Raw genomic sequence first — 23,337 nt, 5'->3', positions numbered from 1 at the left:
GTAAAAAATAATTTTTGAGGTCGATGTCGGACAAACCATTTGGCCAATTATAAGAATTAGACATGTTTCATAAACAAATTACGGTAAAAAGCAGCATAAACAAAAGCTTAATACAGTGCGTGTCTCTAACTTTGAGAAAAATTCAATTAATTTTTTTGAAATATGCTCGGATATGTGGATAGTATTTTAATTTTTTTTTATGTAAACAATTTTTACAGGCTGTCTGAAATGTGAGATATGACGTCATCGATATTTTTTTTTTAATGGCAACCCTGTTTTTTTAATGTCTAATGCTTATATACTATTAAAGATACTACTTTATACTTTTAAAGAGTTTTAATTTTTTTACATGCGTGTCCAATTTAAATGTTTTACTCATTGTCTTTTAAAAGATATTTAACAAACATTATCTAATTCGAAAAATGAATTCAAGTCAATAGTCTTTCTTAAGAAGTATTTAAAATGTTGTCCATTTACTAACTGACAATACTAACTAATTACTTTTCCGGAAATTAGCCTATACTCCTGTCTTATTGGTTCTTTCAAATCCTCAATATTAGTCGGTTTCGCCATAAAAACTTTTCCCTTCAACTAACCCCAAAAGACAAAATCCAAAGGTGTTAAATTCGGAGACCTAGGTTGCCATTCAAAAGGCCCTGTTCTGCCAATCGATCTACCTGGAAATACATCATCCAGGTACTAGAAAGTCCAGGTAAAGAAAATGAGAAGACGTGTCGTCCTGTTGCAACCAGGTATTTCTATTCGAAACTTCAGATTCTATATTGCAAGGGAACGAAATAGCTAAATTCAGAACTATATCCTACTGCAAAAATTTTAAATACTAAGATTATAAGATAAGTAACTAAGATAACTAAGATATACTCTACTAAGATTTTCTTTGAAGAAAATCTGTCCCATAACTCGGATCACCATTGAATGTGGCCTTAGCTTATCCAGTGTGGGTTTCTGTCTGCCCAATAACGACAATTTTGATGATTTATCTCACCATTCAACATAAACGTTGATTCATCAGAAAATAGGATGTTTTATATTTGTAGAATATTCCTGTCTAGTAGCTCCATCATTTGCTCGCAAAACTGGAGTGGTCAATTCGAATCATCTTCGGTGAGTTACTGGAGGATTGTTATTTTATAAGGATAAAATATTTCAGCTTTAAAAACTGTTCCCACTGAAGACTGGCTAATTTTGTAATAAAGTTCCGTAGCTATCTGCCTAGTGGAGACATGGCTATTTTTTTCGATTTCGTATACATATTTCAATACAATTAAGTTCCAGGAATTATCAAATTTCATTTATGTTCACTTATAAACTTTACTGATTGGAGACCTTATTCGCCTAGGATTACACCCAGAGTTTCCCGATTGATCAACATGAAAATTTATAATTTTCTTTTTTTTCAAGATTAAACATTGACCAAATACCTGTTGGAAAACAAAGCTCTTGGACTGATATCGAAGTTGTTGATATGTTGTTGGACAAAAAACAAAAATGGCCCAACTGCAATAAAAGAAAGAAGCCAAAACGGCCGGACGAAAAAGCTCCTAGAGTAAGTAATATTCGATATTTAGTTGAAATAAAGTGATATTTAAACAAAAGTATGAAACGTTTGCTTAAAACAATGTCAAATTTGTCTAAAATAATTTTAGAATCAAAAATGCCCGGTTTAAATGACTATTAGTTATAAAATTTTGTGCTTATCCATATTTAATTAAACTTAGTGATTGGCAATAATGCAATTGGGGAATGTGCATTATTGTGATAACCCCTCTTTTTTACCTAAACCTATTTAAATCTAATATATTTTCAAGCCCTTTGAGGTTGACATAGTATATTAGACACAATAGTGTATCATATTAAGGCAAGTTCCCCATATGCATTTTAAGTGTCAGTGCCTAATATGTAGGTAAGTTATAATTTCTCTAAATAATTTTTTAATATTGGAATTATGGGTAACTTGTCTTATTATGAAATTGAGCATATTACTTACACCAAGGTATTTTTTTATTTTTCTTTAATTTCAGGTTAAGGTCCCCTGTGTCTATCCGACCAATAGGAAGAATCGAGACGACCCAAACTTTTATTAACTTTAAATCACTGTTACAATTGTGAACTGATGGTCTGTACAAATAAGAGAGAATAAAACAGCAACTCATATTCATCTCATTTAAAATAACCCTTTAAATGTAAAAAATTAACATGGTGAATAAACGAATGTCGACACTTAATATTTCACATATTTTTTCTCTAAAATCTTTCTAGATTTCATTGGTTACATTATTACTGGGTTGCATTATTGTACATGATTGTATAGAACATCTGTAAAAAAATACATTATTTTATTATACTATAATATATTTGGGAAAATGACAGGTTTTTAATAAAGTATAACCCATATGTACACTCATTAAACTAAAAAACTTGCATTTAAATAATCACACATTGCATTTAAAGTTTCTGATACAGACAGAGAAACATAGTTATAGTTTACACTATTTCGGTTATAAAATTTTGAGCCCTGATTTATGTAAAAAGATTTCACTAAATACATGCATTTAAAAAATTGAATTGAAAAAATTTTTTTAAGTGCAGACCATAGAGTTGCAATTGCTTAAACCTTTTTAGGTTGATTTATCGATTGAATATGGAAATGTGGATTGGTGGTCAGGGCGAGGAAAAAAGACAGTTATTATCGGAAAAAAGGTATGTACAATCTTAAAAACTTTCGAGTTTTTTCCTTAATAATTAAAAAAAAAAATTTAAAGCCTTGTATTAATATAGAAAATTAATTAGTTATGAGACAAACTTGATAAATAATTCGTTTTTTAGCATCCGGATGATAAGCACGATTGTATTACGAAATGCCCGGAGACTACTATCCGAAGCAAACAGGTAAAATAGTAAAATGTTGATCTAAATATAAAATTATGATGCATTTTTATTTTTCAAGGAGGTGACAAAGAAGACGTGGTTCAAACGACCAAAGAAAATTGACAAGGTTAACAACAAGACGACGCCATTTCAGAGTCGAAGAAAATATTGAGATAAAGTGTAATAAATTTCTGGATGTTCTTAATGCGTTAGTACATAATTATAACAGGAAAATGAAAATAAATTAATAGGATAAATTAATAAAAACTATTTTTATTTGTACAGTTCAAAAATTACCAACTTACTGAGATGGGTTTTTAATACTCGATACCCTTTATTCTTATATACGTCCACGGATTTGAATAGTATACATGTCCTAAATAATCAAAGTAGCACTAAAATTGCAATATATGTACAGGATCTTTCCCCATATATAGACCCCTTCCGTCTACAGGGGTTAGGTGAAAAGTAAACCAAAAATTTTATACAAAACTTTGATAATAAAAAAATAATAACTTTGATAATAACAAAAGTTTTTGTGACTTTCAATTTTTTAATCCGATGTCATGACCGATGGTCAGTTTTTTCTTATGGATCACCCTATATATGACCTCATAGTTAAAAAGAGCCGAATTTTCTGATTTCAAATGTATATAGTTTAGCTACTTTTAATTAAACCGTTTTGGAATAAATTAAGTAATAATAATAAAACCTTTAATGTTTATTAAGCGATATTTAGTTTTTTTTTGACAAAAATATATTTTTTTAATAATTGTTTTACTTTGAATTAAATCCAAATAATTATTACTGCTATACATGACCACCACCATTATTAATACATTTTATAAAAACGTTCAATTTTTTTATTATCGAATTAATTATAAATTGTCTAAGATTTTGGTTAATATAATAGAATTTATAATAGAATTATTTATTTCCTAGTAAATGTCAAACAATAACAATGCACCGTCTACCAAGATCGCCAATATTTATTTTTTTAAAACTTGAAACCGATATTTCCAAAACAGTTTAACTAAAAGTAGTTAAACCATAAATATTTCAAATCATAAAAGTTCCATAAGAAAAATCTAACCATCTGTTAAAATTTGACATTTCTAAAAAAGAGAAAAAACTTTGACATCGAATTCAAAAATTTTAAGCAAAACTACAAATGTTTTTTATACTTTTTTTCCTAAATGTTCATCTAACCTCTGTAGAGGATGGGTCAATATATGGGGAAAGACCCTGACCATAATATGACTAAAAAATAACCATAATAAAATGACTAAAATAAAGGCTAAACACAATTTTTGTTATGTTTAAAAACAGTTATGTAGTGTTTAATAGAGACTAAGAATTAATTTAAAGAGTAAGAAAATTATATAATTCGTTAAAATTTCGTTAATAAAACATAATTTTTGACAAAAAATGGTAAAACCCGAATTTCTTCTGGTTATAGTGGTTACAATCTTTAAGGATGAGTATATCTCTCGACAATCACCCCTGTACCCTTGCACGGATTCTCAGTGCTTTACATTCAAAAGTAAACACTCTGTATATTCTAGCTGACTGTTTCCATATCACGTTCGCTGCCAACTCGGTCTATAAGACCAAAAACGAATTAGTTTTATTCGCCACCATGGTCTATAAGACCGAAAAGAAATTTTGCCACCCTCGCCAATGCGGTCTATAGGACCGAGCTAAATATTCAATCCTCCTTCGCCAACTGTTTTATTTTACATTGGTTTAGGGCTGATAATAGACCGAGTTGGCGTCTGACGATAGTTGGGAAACATATTAGTTTTCTAAAAATATGCCGAACTCGAGTTGTTTTTTATTATTTTGCATATTTTATTTCTAGATATGGTAGGTTAGAGAAATAAGAATATTTTACATAATATATTATTTATTTTTGAAATAATCTTAAACAAAAACCAGTAGTTTACATAATAATGTATGAACAAACGTAATAAAAAAAATCCTATCTATGGATTTTCATATCTATGAACTTTATTGAAGCAGTCTAAGCAGAAAAACGGTTCACCATCGCAACCGTTACAATAAAAACGTACTCTAGTGAGCTTTCGTGCCTCTTTCCATCCTTTTTCGGTTCTTAGTTTTTCATAGCATTTACTGCAAGGTCTTCGTTTCTTATAGTCACTTTTACTCATTTCGTGTTTTTGGCGTTTTCTTTTTGGAGTAATCTCTGCATCCGGTTGCTCTAAAGGATCCTGCGCTTCACATAACTTATATGTAACAGCTTTTCGAAACTGAAGTAAGGGAATTGTGACATCCACACTTTCCTTATACATAATCCATGCATTGACCATCGCAGTATTCAGGATAATTTCCACGCCTAACTTACGGTACCAGTTAAAGGTTCTACTTAAGGGTGTCTGATAAGCTGTCATTTGATCAGATATATCGACCTATGACTTTCCTGCATTATATGCTGCAATGGCTTCAGGCTTCTTTAAAGTTTTTTATCTGCGGTTTGTTGTGTCTACTGTTGTATTGCTATGTTTTGTAGAAAGAACTAAAACGTTACGTTTATCATTCCATGAAATTACTGTGACACCATCCTGGTTTTCGAGAGCGGCTATTTCTCCAGATTTAAGTTTTTTGTTTACCAGATCTTTTGGAAGCCCTCGTCTGTTTTTTCGCAATGTCCCTATCAAATATGTTTGTCTATCCATCAGTCTTTTTGCCAAATCTACACTTGTATACCAGTTATCTGTTACGAGAGTACGGCCTGAATCTAATATGGGTTCAAAAAGACTCATAACTACAGATGTAGGAGTAGTACGACCTTGGTCTAAGTGTTTTCCTGCATAAATTTTAAAGTTGTAGGTATAACCTCCTTAGGTATCTCCCCCTAAATGGAATAAGAGACTCATCAATGCAATGCAAGTTTCAGAAGGTTAAATGATGATTTAAAATTTGTAACTATTTTGCCAAAGGTTGAATCTTATGGAGTCAATTTCTGGATTATCCTGATTATCTGCAAAGTGCAACATACGTAGTAACAGCTCAAATCTATTACGTGTCATAACTTTGGGAGCCATAGAGTTTTATACATATCTTCTCGGCTCCAATAGGCTTGTATATTAGGCAGTTTTACAATACCCATATAGGAGAGCAAGCCAAAAACTTTCTTGATTTCATTTTTATTTGTGGGTAACCAGTTATGTAACCTAGATTTACTACTTACATCTGCCTCAATTGTAATAACTTGTGTGGCATAAAGATTCGTTTGGTCAGCAATGTATTGGAAAATGGATCATCAACCAGTGAAAAAAAAGAACATTTCAAAAGGTTCTTTGCACAAAAGATTCGATCCATTTTGTCTTGTAACTCTTTTTGCGTCAAAGCACGTTTCCTGGACATTATAGAAACGCAAAGTACAAACAAAAATATCAACAAAAACCACTTATTCCGTCTGAAACGTTTACTAATTGAAATGTAATTAGAAAGACAGCAGACTCCACGTGCTGACTTGTTAGGATTGCGCAAAATCGCTGTGCGGACCGAGGAATGGACCGCGTTGGCGCGTATGATTAAAAAAGTTACTTCCACGCCGCCTCGGTCTATTAGACCGCGTGACATTAACGTCACTTTTGACATAAAAATGACATCTACAAAAAAACTAACTGCAGGTGACGTGATAATAACTAAAAGCCTTTGACTAGACAAAGTGGCTTCAGGAGAACTTTTTTTTTCTTGGCCCCTACTTTTGTGGCGCTAGTGGAATAATTGCAAATTTTGCTTGGCAGTGAACGTGATATCAGCCGGACAAAGGGTGGACGTAGTATTTAGTAGGCAGTTCTCAAATTTAAATTGTCACTCGACCAACGGCAATTTTGGGAAAATATTTTTGCATTTGACGAATATGTTGTCTTATCCTAAAGAAGAATATGTCGCTCTATAAATGGGTTATCTTCTAAGATTCCTTGGATATGACAGCAGAATTCAAAGCGTCGGTCACAATCTCCTGGTCTTAACGTATGAATAAATTGTTGCTTACATGGGTGAAACCTGTTTTTTTTTAAACAGTCGAAATTGTATCTTTGTTTATAGGATATGACATGGAAGCTGCCTTTTTTCTGAAGGATTTTGTTGTATGGTCGATTGTTGACAGCATTATTTCGAAGTTCATGTCATCATTGACAACCCGTTGTTGGCGTTCTTTCAGAAATTTATTAATTACATCTCCAAAAGTCTTAAATTTGGTTAATATTTCCTTACTGTGCCATAGTGAAGATTTTTCTCTAGGTGTCAGTTATTAAAAATACCTGCAGCTTTTTGATACTTTTTGTAATTGTGGCGACTTAAAGACGCTAAATTATAAATAATAATTATTATTAGTATAAATATAGTACAAAATAGTTTTGGTTATTAACCGAGTTTTACTTCTTCTTTTGCCTTATAATAAATAATGCTTCAATTCACCCAAATTTTAATAATTATTATATTTTTTTTTTGCTTTTACTAAAATTGAGCAATCAGCGGCAACTTGGAATATTAAGCATGTTTAGCAACAAAATATACCCTCTGTGTAGATGGTGTGCTCAATCCAAAGAAGCCATTGGTTATTCTAGTGTATTCAATGTTTAAACTAATGGTGTTTTGGACAAGTAATCCAAGTTATATAATTTTTGTAAATTATTTTAAATTAAAACAAAATTTTGTTGCTATTTTATTTTTATTGAAGATTTATTAATCTTCTTTAGGAGATCGTTGATTTTAATGGAGGATTTATTATTTATGTGTCTAAGATCTTGACAAAATATGAACAAGAAAAGAACAATATTTTTAAAATCTGTATGCCATATTATTCACACACTAGATCTCTATTAGTTTGTAGATTGTAAAAAAAATAAAACCCTTTCAAGTAAAAAAATATCTAGTTATTTATCATCTAGATGTAAACTTGTATCTAATAATTTTTTGTATCCCATTGATTGGAAGAATCCATGTTTTTTATGTATGTAATAGTATGTTTAAAAAATTATTTTATTTTTAGATGCTCGCGGCCGAGGGCATGTTTTTGGATAAAAAACCAGTCAAAGGAGACGAAGGACATCCGCCTCCTTGTTGCGATGATCGTGCCGAAAGTTTAAATTGTCCAGAAAAGCCTATAAAAAAACCAAAGTACAGGAAAAGACCCATGAACAGGGGTTACTACAAGAAGCCCGAGGATCCTTACAACAAATCAAATGGCAGCTAAAGCTTAATTATGTGCTTTTTTGTAAGTTTTTTAAATTAAATTACCAAGGGTATACTATAGAATGTTAAAAATTAAAGACCATTAAAATAACAAATGAGTTTATTTCAGCCTAAAGAGTTCCTTTACAATAGGTAATAGACAAATAATCCAGTAAAAAAAATATAATTGTAAAAGAATTAATTATTAAGAAACATGAATGAAAACTTAATGTAACAAAAATAACTAGTTATGAGCAAAGAACAAACAACTATCAAAAAGTAATGAAGCTTGAGAAGCAGATACATAAAAATTCGATATCAGAAAATTAAAAAAAAAACTTAAATTTAAAACTTACTTAATTTTCTTAAGAGTAACTGTAAATACTAGGGTCGAGTTTGGAGGGATTGCTGGGGGTGAACCTTTAGCACCATATCTGAAAACAAGACATTGAATAATTATCTGGTATAAATCATAAACATATTTTGGTAACTCTGTATTTTAGCAACTTATTTCAATTTTTGTTAAAGTGCCTCATTTTAGTATAAAGCTTGCTGTGAAGACAAATGTACATACATACTTGTTATCAAATAAATTTACATTAGTAAATAGGAAAGCATACACCTAGGAAAACGACATCCTGTATGCGTCACTACAATTTGGTACAAAGACGGGTGTCAAAGGAAAATTTATATTATATCTCTCTACACAAAGATAACATCCATGTAAAAGCAGTAACTTATTAACAAAAATCACTTATATGATACTTATTCCAAAAAAAAACAAAATATTCTATATTTTCGCCTTAAAAACTGTTTAATCCTACTTGAAAATATTTTATGGTTTTCGATATTTCTAATTAAAGTTAAAAGCCTGTTCATTACTTGTGGCCCTATATAAGTTGCAAATCTTTGACTTACTGTTGTATCTTAAAGCGGTACGTACATTCTTTGCCTTGTATTGCGGGTATGATTCGAAACTTTTACAAGCTGTGGATTTTTATAGTAAAACATGACGTGGGCGTACATTTAAGATTGAGTTGTCCCAACATAACTTTCAAAGGAAAAAATCTATCCTTCCTAACATGATGCTTAATATGTAATTTTGCCTTACACTTAGTGCGTGAAGAGCAATATCATATAATGCATTCCAAACAAGAATACCATGCCTAATTATTGATTTAATATTATGTATTGTAGATCATAATAGGTTGTCTAAACATTTTACTGAGAGCCACAGTTTGATCATGCCACTTAAGGTTCTTGTCAATTTGTACTCTAACCATTACTATTTTTAATACTTTATTTATTTAAATCTTGCCTATTTGAATTATTTAGTGAAAAAGCAGTAAGTGGTGGACATACTGAGTCATATGCATATGAAATTATTTCTCCATCTATTTCGATAATTTTTAGTAGAGTTTATGTAGAGTATGGGCCCAAGACTGCGCCTTGTGAAACTCCCATTTCAAAGTGCGTCACTATATAGGGTAGACCAAAATAATGCGGCTTTCGTTATGCCATTTTTTAATTGGGCGCTCGGTATTCAATATACAGGGCGTCAAAATGAGAAATATAAAATCGTTATTTTTAATAAGTTGAGTATTTCATAAGATATTAAATTAAAATTTGGTGTGAGGGGGTTTTTTGAAACGAGAAATTGAAATCCGTTCACGGATTTGCTATACCTCGCAGAGGGCGCCACCTACGGTATAATGCATGTGTTAAAAATGCCAAAACTTTTTTGTACCCCTGTATAATAAAGTTATAGTAAAAAATTATAATTATCCAATCTTTTCTTGTAAAAAAAGTATTCTTAGTAAATGTCGGCCTAAGAATCCGTTTATTAAATATCTTAATTTTAAAATCTAGATACCTCTTTCTAAACAAATTGGCTGACCTCCCGGATCCAGTAACTTTTTACGTACTGTCAAAGTAACAAATTTAAACGCTTCTGACGCTTTTTACAAGCTTCTCAATTACTCCTAAAATAAATATTCCTTTTTTAATTACATATTTGTATTTGGTGTGTTTTCTTACAACTTATAAAACCATAATGGCTCATAGACCAAGAAATGTACCCTTTTCCAAAATGGCGGATATGTTTTTGATGTTTGGCAAGTTTTAAATATTATTGTAAACGGTAAATACCTGTGAATTCTTAACTAGGAAAATGTGACTCCAATGCTAGTTTAGCCGCTAGACGCTATACCCACAATCCCAAACCGATTTCATCCCAAAAGAAAATATTTTTTAAGTTTGATCAACTGCCTAAGGCAGACTGGAAGTTTCAGCGAAAGACGGAAGGGTAATTGCGGCGGATCTCGTGCGTTGCAATCAGGGCAAGAGGAAGAAATTTTAAGAATTGTCAAAGAATCACCAAACATTAGTACTAGGGTTTTGGCTGAAGGGGTGGGCAATATTGGGAAAACCGAGACACAATATCATATTTTATGGAATCTTTACCCAACTTTACCCAATTCATCTTCAAAAAGTACAGGGTCTTTTACCCGACGATCCCGAGGCAAGACTTGGTTTTTGTAGATGGTTATGTGAAATGAATAATAGAAATGTGGATTTTATAAGGGCGATTCTGTTTACTGACGAGGCCACGAGAAAGGGCATGACAAATATCCATAACGCACACATATTGGCTGAAGAGAATCCTACGGCCATAGTTGAGACAAAATCTAATTCTAATTATCCAAGATTTTTTCCAAAATTTTTTACTAGAACTTTAATATACAGGGGTACAAAAAAGTTTTGGTATTTTTAACACATGCAATATACCGCAGGTGGTGCCCTCTGCAAGGTATTGCAAATCCGTGAATGGATTTCAATTTCTCGTTCTAAAAAACCCCCTCATACCAAATTCTAATTTAATATCTTATGAAACACTCGACTTATTTAAAAAAAAAACGATTCTATATTTATCATTTTGACGTCCTGTATATTGAATACCGAGCGCCCATTTAAAAAATTACATAACGAAAGTCGCATTATTTTGGTCCACCCTATATGTGGCCGGCGGATTGGCCTCTTTCCGGACACCCTGTATATTGTTTATCTTTAGTATTTGTTTTCTTTCCCTGAAGTAGTCTTTAAATATTTCATAGTCAAGACCTCTGATGCCATTCAGTTAAAGCAATTAAAGCAGCAAATCAATTTTTAAAGTGGCACTGTAGCAAAGGCCTTTGCTAAATCCAAGAATACTGCAACACATTTATCTGCTTTATCTAGAAAGCCTTCAATTTTACTGACTACTTTTAAATATAGAATCATTTGTATCTAATTTAGGCAGAAACCAAAACTGTTTGTACTCAAAATGTTGTAGAGATTTAAATAGTCATAAAGCCTTACTTTTAAGCACTTTTTAAAAATTGTTGAGAAACTTGTGATGAAACTTATAGGCCTATAATTTTTATGAAGGTTTTATTTCCTTGTTTTAATATTGGACTTACAATTGAAAGGATCTGGTATTTTCATGTGCAAAAAATAAGGTTGATAATATAGAATAATGGTTTAGGAACAGATTTATTAAATTTTTTGACAAATGTCGAGTAAAAATTACTGTCGGTATTTGTTGCTTCAGCTAAAAGTTTATACAAAATGTTTTATTTTGTGAGTATTCTGTAACTCAACATTGTTTAAAAATCTAAAGTTTATCTCTTTGCTTATTAGGTTATCCAGCGAGCGAACTCTCTAACACGATAGAAAGAAAATGCCTTTCTATTATAGAAAAAGTCTAAACTCTACTCTCAATCTCAACTGGCTTCGATCGGGTAGAGTTCGGGTTGCCGTCGGCAACCTTCGGAATAGAAATATAGAAAGAGGTTGTATGGTCTTGCTATTACTTTCGTCTCTTTTTAGTACATTGAAAAAAAGATGTATTTATCTTTGTTGTGGGGATGTTTTTGTAGCAGATTTGAAAATCAACGAATTCTCATATTAGACCATTAAGCCCCATTGTGCAAGGACCAACGTTTTTAAGAAGTGAGAAAGGGAATACGACCCTATTCCCTTGAAAGTGATTCTAAATGAAACTTACTAATTAATTAAAGAATAGTATTTTATTAGAAAATGTTAAACCATAAAAGTCCACGAAAAAATATCTTACTTAAATCACTTGGTTACAACAGATAATTAGGGTTTTATTGCGGTCAAAAGATCAATGGCATATCTTTGAGTGAACTATAATTTGTTAACTACTTTTTTCAGGTTTAAAACGATCATTAAGTTTATAAGGGCATATAGTTTATACCACGCTTATTTACGCCCCGAAATTGGGAAATTCCCAGTGACTCCACAGAAGGGAGTAAAATGGGTTTTATTACTCTTCACAAATTTTGAAAATACTATATATATAATCCTTTTATCCTTAATTCAATGGTTTGTTCTTTCTCTTCCATTTCTAAGGCAAAATTAATAATATTATTATCTTAAATCTATATTTTAAGGCAAATATTAAAATATAAATTTAATAGTAAATATATTTAAATTAAAAAAAAAAGAAAATGTATTAAGCTATTATAAATACACACTAGGAAAGAGATAAGATAAAATTAGGAGGATCCATCATAAAATTCGCCGTCTTATTGATACCTAAAATTACTTTAAAAATCTATAAGAAAACTTTTCCCTTATTGGCATCCCTTATGGATATAGGATGAAAACAGAAACAATAACAAAGCATACTTATAGCTTAAAAGATCGATAATGTCAAATGACATTTCAGTAATTGACATTGTGGGCTGTGAAAAATCCCATGAGCTATAAAAATAGGCTAATGTTTGTAGATTGGGTAGTATAAGAATGTCTAAAGCCGAACGATGCCGAGTGACATAGAGAAAAGGTTAGCAAGTGCTAATCGCGCATAGAAAGATATTTTTTCTTGTCTATTTTTATGTTTATCGAGTTAGAGAGTACCGCTTCAGGGTTTTAATTTACGTTCTATTATAGGAATAAAAGAAACAACGGCAATATGTTTTAGCCGGTTAGGCAAAAGCCGGCTCAGATGAGAGTTCGTTATGATGCGGAATAAAAAATAACTGTTTGAACAGGCACTCTGTTCTCTCCCAATTTCTCCATCTGATGTATTTAACTCTGCGTCATGACATGTCTAACTTTGAACTTTCGAAACGTTGATATGCTCATAATTTAAAACTGGAAGAAACATTCTGAATTTCTTTTTGATTATTGTCAGTATTGAAATTCATAAAAAAACGTTTACCAATTTGTTTTATTTAATTAAAATCATGACATTTTTAATCGATACTCCAATTTTTAATTCAGAAGAAAGTAATAACTACAAAGTTGCCTAATTGTAAAGATGTATTCACAGATACTCTTTTTTTAAATATTATTTTCTTTATTTATTTAGTAGAAAAGCCTTTACCCAACTGAAAAATATGAGGTTGACAGTCAACCGAGAATCCAACGTAGGTATCTAACTTTCCTGGCAATGAATGTTGTGTAAATAAGCGAATTCTATAGTTCTGGCTTAGTTGTATAAGTAAAATCTGTATTTTTGTGACGAATTCATAAGTTGCTTGACATTGATAAACTGTTTTAAAGGTTACTTTTTAAAAATAAAGGAGTGTGATCCTAATGTAACTTAATGATGAGAAAATTTATGAATAAAATATATTTCAAATTATCAATAATGTTAATAACGCTCTATCATACCTTTCTCTTTAGCAAAGAAATCCATGTATTATTAAAATCAGCCGAAGAAGTAACTATGCATTTAACTTCATTTAACATTATACATGCACTTTCCTTTAATTTATGTGATTTTTGGTTGAAATTGTTTTCTCTGCTTTAATTGAGGAAGCAGCCCAGTTTATTCTATGGTTATTTCCGAATGCATATTGTGTAATTTTGGATTTTTGGAAATCATTGTGCTTTATATGTAAGATTTATGTTCATTAATTCGATTAAACCTTTCAATGAAAATTAGAAATTATATATTAATAAAAATATGATATATAAAATTCCTTGTACTTGTGGTAAATTTTACATAGGTGAAACCTGTAGAGTGTAGACCATTATCAAAAGAATTAATGAACATAAATGTTACATAAAACACAATGATTTTTAAAAGTCCAAAATTACACAACAGGCATTTGACATTAACCATAACCAGCATAAACTGGGCTGTTTCCTCAATTTTAGGAAAGGAACCAATTTCAACGTACGTACAAATTACGTAAATTAAAGGAAAGTTCGTTTATAATGTTAAATGAAGACAAATGCATGTTACTTCTTCGGTTCATTTTAATAATACATGGATGTCTTTGCTAAAGAGAGAGGTAGGCCTTCTTAAAATTAATTTGAAATATATTTTATTCATATATTTTCAGTAAATTATATTAGAATCACACCCCTTTATTTAAAAAAAAAATAACTTTTGTATTTTTTGTTATTTTTCAAAACAACAATTTATCAAAGTCAAGCAACCATCAAATTATAAAAAAAGTATATTAAAAAACATTTTTAAGAATGAGAAAGAAGTAAAAAAAGAAATATTTTTTATTTGATTTTATTCATCTTGATAACGGTAGATGTAACTACCGAAACGTTGGTTCAAATTAGGTATTTTTATCCAATAAGTTTTTCGTTCTTCTCAATTTCAATATTCAGAATAAGTTAGGTAGGATATTAAAAAGAAGAAACAAGCTCAGAGGTCCATAGATAAAATCTGAGCACCTGGTACATAAAAAATCTATTATCAAGTAAATTAACCTCTATACCTCAATAAAATACCTCAAAGTCAAATTTTATATTTGAAAATTGACATAATAAGTTTTTGCTTTACATTGTTTTTAATATTAGAAAGAAAATATGAATGATATAGATTAAAAAGTTTAAAATTTATTTAGGATAAAAAATACTTGCAAAATGATTCTTATCTCCAGTTTTGAAATAAGTTTGACGCTAAAATGAGTCATTTTAACAAAAAAAATCCACTAAATTAAGTTCATTATGGTGCTTAAAGAAGCTACATTGCAGAATTATTGTTGTTATTAATGGCTGCTTTATTTTATCAATTTTGTGCCAAATATATGCTGTCTTGTTATAAAACATTAATAAAAAAATGCCTGGTATTTGTACAAAAAAGCTGAAATGTTTATACTTACGCCGTTTGCGGAGGGCAAACAATCTTTCTCACTCCTCCAACTTTCATGCCTACTACTCCGACATCCCAAGCTTTAATTACCTCTCCGCCTCCCAGCCTAAACCTAAAGCCTGGACCTTTTGATGTTGAATCAAACATTTTATTATTCTTCGCTAACCTGCCCTCATAATACACCTAAAAGAGTATCAAATAACAAAACATAAAATGATAAATTAAATCAATATACTCACTGTGACAAATTGACCTGCTTTGGCTTGTGGCCCATTACCTTCCGATACATCTTCGACCGTAACACCGCCTTTTAGCACACGTTCCTGTTTCTTTTTAGGTTGTTCTGCGTTTTTCTTTTTTGCTGCCTCGATTTTTTCCTAAAAATTATTTATTCTATGTATTCTTAGTAATGTTAATTACTAAAAAAAAAGTTTTATTAAAAGTAATTTCCCAAAATGGTTTTTATCCACAAAGGTTTTGTTTTAATATCATAGCTGGTGTTAAATTTTTTTAATAAAGCCTGCAACTCCTTATGGGCTGGATACTAAAAAGTTGAAAATAAGAAACTAACAGAAAGAAAAGGAAATACAGTGCATTTGTAAAGTAGTGGATAAATCCAATAAAAATTAAATGGACCGTTTTTGAAAAAAATGCCTGAACTTGAAGATTTTAATATTTGGTTTAAGGTTTTTCTATATGGAAATTAAATCCCTAAATTAAAATCGACGGGTTCAAGCATTTTTTTCAGGAACAATCCATTTAATTTTTATTGAATTTATCTGCTACTTTACGGATACACAGTATTATGCAATTCACTAATCTAGAAACTTTTTGTACGTAAGTGCAAACAAATGTGTACTTGGGTCATTTGAACCAAACCAGATAAATACTACAGATAACTAGTTACAGATAATTAATATATTGACTTAAAATGTATGAGTAAAAAATTAATAAAACTTCAGTCTCTCTTTTTTAGGACAATTCTGTCCTTTTTACCAATAAATCTTTTTCAAGTCTCTTTCTAAGCAACTATTCCTAGACAATATAACTAAATTCAAACATCATCATATTATATACACAGATGGGTCTAAAACGGAAAACAGGGTAGGATCATCTTATTACAATACTTACTTTGAAAAAATTTCTCACTGACTAAATCAACAGAGATTCTTACAGCAGAACTATTCGCAATACATAAAGCAATTGAACATCTATTTACTTTAAAAAATCCAAATTGGTTAATAGCCACTGATTCCATGGGTGCATTACAATGTATTGAATCATATCTCCCAAACCACCCACTTGCTCTTGATATTAAGCACCAATTAGAAAACGCATATTCACATAAATATAATATCATGTTCATCTGGGTCCCCAGTTACATTGGAATAAAGGGAAATGAAAAAGCCGACTTACTCGCTAAAGAACAACTTAATGCAATTACCATACATAAACATCTTTATGCAAAAGATATAAATAACTTCTCCCTTAATATTATTAAAAATCTAATACAACTCGATTGGGACCTTCAAGACGAGAACAATAAACTATACAGAATCAAAGACAAATTTTTCTTGAGAAATAAAATATTAAACCTCACAAGAAAAGACAGAGTAGTAATAACTAGACTTAGAATAGGCCACACAAAAATCACCCACGAATATCTAGTACAAAAAGGTAACCAGCCAATGTGTGAAACATGCAATATACCTCTGTCAGTCCAGCATATACTAATTGAATGTATTAAGTATAAAGACTCTAGGCTAAAATATAACTTAACAATATCAAAATCCTACTCAGCCCTAAATACAATGAATTAATTATCTTACTTCTAAAAGAGACAAAAATATACTCAAAAATTTGAAAACAAATTAAAGAAGACACATTTATTATTAATGAGATCATTGATATATACGAGCCTTGTACATAGACATTTTAGATTTATTTATTTATTTATTTGTTTTGTTGTATTTATTTATCTGTCTGTCCAATCTATTTGCATACACATACTCTTATATTGTACATAGACATTTTATAGATGTATTAACTTGCTTATTTATATAACTATTAAAAATTCTGATACGACGCCAAAAGGTCTAAATTACCGGTGCGTCTATAATAAATATCTCTCTCTCTCTTTATAAGGAAAAATTAATTATTCACTAAAACTAATTTAAAATAATTTATACATATCTACCGTTAATTAATTCATAATACTGTAACTTTAAGACATGAAAATTTGACAGTTTCGGCGAAGTTGCGCATTTTTGTGAAACAGCTAAAAATATCATGAATTTCCAAAAAGTTACTTACAAAATCTGATATTATTGCAGTGCAAACTAATCTTATTTTACAACTGATGATTTTACAACTTTTTACATTTTTGATGATCCTGATGTTTCTGATAAAGTTGAGAGAATTGCAAAAAAAAATTATGTTGATTATAATTTCAGAGGTATAATTGATTTTAATAATAAATAAAATTCAATTTTATAAAATTAAGGCATTCTTCAAATAAATAAAGTTCTAAAATATTGATATGCTATGATAGGTAAGTATATTTGGTAGTATATTTGGATCACAGACTTATTAACAACAAATAACCTTTAATTTTTCTTAAACTTTGAAAATATGTAGTAATCAATATGACTAGAAACACAAATTGATTAAAGTTGGGGAATTCACTTAATAAGGTAGGTTTGTAATATTTGTAAATTTAAAAAAACACAGTAATTACCTGTTTTTGCTGCTGCTTTGACTTTTTCTGCACAGGCTGTTCTTCTTCCTCCACTTCTTCATCACTGCTATCATTTTCATCATCTTCCTCATCATCATCATCATCTTCCTCTTCACCAATACCTTCTCCTTCTCCCTCTTCATCACTAGCTTCCTGAAAAAATATATATATACAATTAATTATATGGTGCCATTTATTATTATAGTACTTACCTCTTCATTGTCACTAGCTTCTTCAAAATCTGGATCATCAGATTCCTCTTCTTCAGCATCAGCACTGCCATTTGCTAACTTTGCTTTTTTTGCAGCCTCTAAGCAGCAAATATTTTTGTAAATTAATCAATCACAGATTGCAACATGCTACTTACTGTCATTGTTCAGACTTGTTAACTTTTTTCTTTTTCCTTTTGATTTTATTTCTTCAACCTCCTCTTCTTCCTCCTGCTCTTCCAGGTCAGCAAGTCCAAGTCCTTCATCTGGTTCAGTGACATAACCAGTAAGGTGAATATGTGCTTTACCATTTGCTACAAATGACACCTCAGTACCTTCCTGGAGGACAAATAAAAAATTAATACTAATTTTTGTTGACCCTATTGGTAAATATACAGAGTGTCTCAGAAACAAATTTTTCATTGTCAAGTAAGTTTTTTTAAATAGATCGCCCTATATATTTTACCAAATTTTTACTCTTTATTTAATTCCACATCAATCATATACAGAACTATGTAATATGTGCCTTCAACAAGATAATGCTCCACCTGATAACTCACAAATTGTGTCAAATTTCCTTGACAATAGATTTGGAAGGTACTGGATCAGAACTGGATCATGACTTAACACTGCTAGATTTTTTTCTTGAGGTGATGTTTCAAGGGACAAATTTACACTAAAGAGCTAAGAAATTTGTTAAATTACATGTGCTTGCAATCGTGCAATAATGGCAAAATTCGCGTTTACAGTACAGGCCTTCTAATACCAGATGTGATGAAAGATATATACATAAGACTAATCAAAGTGGACGTTCTAGTATAAACGTTTGGGCCTGGATTAGTTTTAGAGGACCAGGCGTTTGTCAAATAGTACAGGGAAGGCTTAATGCCTTAGGATATTGCAATATCCTGAACAATGTTATGATGCCATCGGTTGGTGTAGTCTATCGGCAAGATTTTATCTTCCAACATGAAAAGCTCCTAAACATACAGCTCGTATAGTTCAAAACTATCTAGACGAAAGACGAATTCAAGTTTTACCGTGACCCTCGAAAAGCCCTGATATCAACCCAATTGGATACATTTAGGGTAAAATGGCAAAATATATGTATAAAGATAACTTAACCTAAAGATAGATGATGCATGGGACCAAATAACTGAAGAATATACCAGAAACTTAATTTTAAGTATGGCACGACGTTTGCAAGCTGTAATTGATAACGACGGTGTGCTTACTAAGTATTAATAATTTTTTGTTCCATGTTATCAAAAAAGATATTAGTTAGTTTTGGTTTATTTATAAAATGTGTTCCAAATAAAAATAAATATCGAAAAATAAAAATGTTTTGTATCAATATTATTTTTTAAATATGTAATTATTAAGACTCCAAAAATTCATAATGCGTAAATATGCATACCATACCCAAGGAATGCGATTTACTATAGACTAGGAGACAATTCCCTACCTAAATTTTAATGTCCCAGTTTTTTTTCCGCACGATGGTACCTTTGTGCTAATAAAAAGGTATGAACTCTCTCAAACCGAGAACAGTCAGCAGTTTGAACATTTACTATAAGTTTTTTTTTAATTATTCTAGTTTTATAATCACACTTTTTATTTATTTTTTCACATTATATACAGGAGCAAAAATGTATGAATTGTATTAAATAGAATTGGGACATCCTGTATTCTTTTGAGGCCTTCATATATTTTATCACTTACTAAAATTTGAATTATTTTAACCATGATATTTTATAGTTGCTAATATGCCACACAAGCTATATTGAATATTGGAAAACTTTTACACATTAGTACAAAATTAAAATAATGTTTTGGTATAAACTGAATAATTAGTTTTCAGAGAACAAACTATGATGCAAAATGGCATAATTTAAACCACCTTTAACTGATAGGCTGGCATATAACTTTAATTTTAAGATATCACTTTGAAGGACCAAGAAAATTTAAATATTTAAATTTAAAGCTCAATGGTACAAAAATTTTCATGGTACTTGATAAAAAAAATTAAATAGAAGTAATGGTATAAAACTTAATTTACAGAGATCTTTTATATTGACTAATCTAGACATTGGAACTAGACTTTAAAGAATACTTTTTAAATATATACTGCACATGTAGCACTTGGGGACTTTAATGTCTATTTTGGAACAGAAGAGAGCCTTGCTCTGTGATCTCCTGAACAGCTTTGGATTCATAAGTAAACCATTGAGACTGAATTCCTGTGTGGACAATGTTTTTTTGAATTTTGCATCTGAAGACTCACTAGTTTACATAATTGAACCCAAGTTTTCTGATTATAGATCACAGTTAATAAAGTTCAAAAACTTCCAACAAAATAAAGAAAACTGCAAAATAGAAAATAGGACTTGTAGACCTATAATTCAGTTTATTTTTTATTTATAACACAGTAGAAGCCATACTGTTTAGAGATAAGTTAAGATATAAATCAAAAATTTTATATGTTTTAATGAGGTATTAGAATATGCATATCTAAAAGCTTTTACTGAAAAAAATTCCATATCCCCTCAAATCAGGTTAATAGCCCTTGTTGGTTTAATAATGACCTAAAAATAATATGCATCCATCCAAATGCTCTGGCAGAGCTAAATAAGAAGTATAGAAACTTGAATATCAGTGAGGACTACAAATGTTTCAATATATAGATATGCAATAAAGGATGCAAAAATTACTGCAAATTGTAGAGCCTCTGCAAATAACCCAGAGAAAAAAATATTGATTATAGATAAAACCAGAAATGTTGAAACCATGACTCAATTATCTCATTGCACATAATCTTCTTTGCAAATTACCAAACTCTGCTACTAACCATTTAGATAATTTTAAAAACATTACTGAGTTATTCTCAAATTTTCATTTACTAAGAGAAGAGGTCTTAAAAATTAAGCTTGCCATGATATCTTTGGTTTCAGTGTAAATCTCTTTAAAACAATTCAAAAACTTATAGACAGTTTTCCCTATATCTTAAAAAAAGGCTCTGATGATGCCAATAATTAAGAGGTAAAAAAAAAACTGTCAAAAAATGTCAACCAGTTAGCTTGCTTCTTACCTCTAAGATACTAGAAAAGTGCATTGCTCTGAGACTTGTTGCATTTTTGGAGAAAAGTGGTTATCTTGCAAGGCCTCGGTTTTGCTTTCAGACCCATTTGAGCAACTAAAATACTGGGCTCAGCTTTTTTGTGATTTAAACAAAGCATTTGATTTTATGAACCATGATCTCTTGATCAAAAAACTACAAATTAAATCCTGTTGTTGTTTCTCTTTTAAAATCTGTATTTATAAAATAGGTCACAGGTAGTCAAGATAGGACAAAGCACCTCTCAGGAGAGGGAAGTGCATGAAAGAGTCCCACAAGGTTCAGTTTTAGGCCTTATATTGTTTATTTTTTTCATCAATAACCTGCCCTTTCCTAATGTAAAAGCTGCTTTTACTTTATTCACACACGATACTACCCTTTCTGCTAAAGGTGACTCCCTTAATCTAATCTAGAGGATTGCTAGTCTGATACCAAGGCATAGTTTTTGCTTAATTAGAACAAAACTCGAAGGATGGTCTTTTTATTTGATCTGGGCATCACAAATGTGGCAACTGACTCTGTTAGGTTTCTTAATGGTGTTTATCTTGACCCACTACTTAAATGGGACATTCATATATTTGTAAAGCTAACAAGCTTGGTTCTAGCATTTATGCACTATGATGCCTTGCTTGAGCATTGCACTTTTCTTGAGCTTATAGGTGTTAAAAACAGCCTATGTGGGATCACAGTGCAGGTGTCTGCATCTTTGGGCTACAAAGAAAGGCTAATCAAGCCTTAGCGAGGTTGAACTAAAGGGGTGACTGTAAAAAATCTTGCTTCCAAATATCAGGGTGTGAAATTTTTTAATCATCTGTCGAGAGGTATCGGAGATATGCCTAGGCAAATTTAAGAATACCATTAAAAGCATTTGAGTCTCTGGCACCTTCAACAGTACTGATAACCATTTATATTATGTTATTGTCAATTAAATTTAGTGATGACTGTATTGCATTGACTGCATTTTTAAAGTGTATTTATCCTGTAATTCAATCTAATAAGTGTTATTTTAATTTAATTGTTATGTTGATATGTGTTATGTTACATTCTTCTTTTTGATATATGTAAGCATAATTAATGCATATTAACATGAATAAATGAATTTAAATATAGGAAAGCATTAACTTACAATTTAATACAGTAACTAGAAAATTTGCTTCTTCAATATATTTCAGTCCAAAACCCTAAACTATATAAACTATCTTATAAGTAACTTTGTAAGTAACTTTGAGGTTTTAATCTTAACTATTACTAGGTAATTATTTTTGATTTTTATTAAAAATGTTAATTGTCACCTTAAGACACCTAATACAATAACCTTAGATAAATTAGCGAATATATGAGGTAGTGTTCCCTTGAGCTGTTGCAAATAAATTTAATATTAATTGTATTTTTATTATTAATTTATATGAAACAGAAAAAATAGCTACTTGAGTACACTGTATTTAAAAATGATAAACTTACTGCAAATTCTAAATCCATCGGACACTGGATAATATCAGGTTTCCTCAGAGTGCACAATAAGTAATTTCTGCCCTCATATCCACACATAATTTGTGAAGGAGCTAAGTCTGATGAATTAATATCTAATGAAGCCATGGATATATGAAATCCCTTCTTCACAACTTGAGTGTAGCGCCTTTCAGGCTCCATTATTAGTCCTGGAAACAATTCAAGTTATAAATTAACACTTCAGGAAAGGCATATATTTAAAATGTTAGAAACATACAGAAGATTTTGTAAGTCAATGCCAGAAACACTGATATGGTATCAGTAATAAATTTAGAGACTTTAATTTTAAAGATTTATTGGACAAAAAACATGAGAAAAGTAAAGAAACCACGTGGAAATTTCAACACATTGTACTTACCCCAAAACATGTTGATTTCGTGTTGTGTAAAGGAAAGAACGCGAAAAAGGATTTTAAATTATAGTAAATGAACGTATAATATAGCTGTGAGAACCACTTCCCAAGATATTCTTCAATTTTCTTTAAAACGTAAAAAGTGACTCGAGTAATCGAGTTGACCGAACATCCGACGCTATTCTGACAGACCCT

At 30.6% G+C, this 23,337-nt stretch overlaps 2 protein-coding genes across 4 annotated transcripts in view; one reads left to right on the top strand and one right to left on the bottom strand.

The window, feature by feature from the left end:
- The window catches only part of LOC126740263 (uncharacterized), a 17,380-nt gene extending 9,170 nt beyond the window's left edge, over window positions 1-8,210 (top strand). Inside the window, exons 7-10 of one of the 3 annotated variants that reach the window (XM_050446206.1) lie at window positions 1,423-1,567; window positions 2,644-2,721; window positions 2,848-2,910; window positions 2,969-3,156. In XM_050446206.1, coding sequence (XP_050302163.1) covers window positions 1,423-1,567; window positions 2,644-2,721; window positions 2,848-2,910; window positions 2,969-3,061 — 379 coding nt within the window. In that variant the 3' untranslated portion in view covers window positions 3,062-3,156. Of the gene's footprint in view, window positions 1-1,422; window positions 1,568-2,042; window positions 2,247-2,643; window positions 2,722-2,847; window positions 2,911-2,968; window positions 3,157-7,912 lie in introns of those variants that run through there. The other 2 variants (XM_050446207.1, XM_050446208.1) reach the window with 2 other exon arrangements.
- Window positions 8,198-23,337, bottom strand: LOC126740265 (46 kDa FK506-binding nuclear protein-like). The gene is made up of 8 exons (XM_050446209.1): window positions 23,149-23,337; window positions 22,743-22,939; window positions 18,325-18,505; window positions 18,170-18,267; window positions 17,958-18,110; window positions 15,460-15,597; window positions 15,231-15,403; window positions 8,198-8,528 (listed from the first exon to the last, which is right to left on the bottom strand). The coding sequence occupies exons 1-8, from the start codon at window positions 23,156-23,158 to the stop codon at window positions 8,447-8,449; spliced, it is 1,032 nt and encodes a 343-aa protein (XP_050302166.1). The 5' UTR covers window positions 23,159-23,337; the 3' UTR covers window positions 8,198-8,446.

Source organism: Anthonomus grandis, chromosome 9 (genome assembly GCF_022605725.1).
Source record: "Anthonomus grandis grandis chromosome 9, icAntGran1.3, whole genome shotgun sequence".
NCBI lineage: Eukaryota > Metazoa > Arthropoda > Insecta > Coleoptera > Curculionidae > Anthonomus > Anthonomus grandis.
This window is presented reverse-complemented; position numbering and strand designations above follow the sequence as displayed.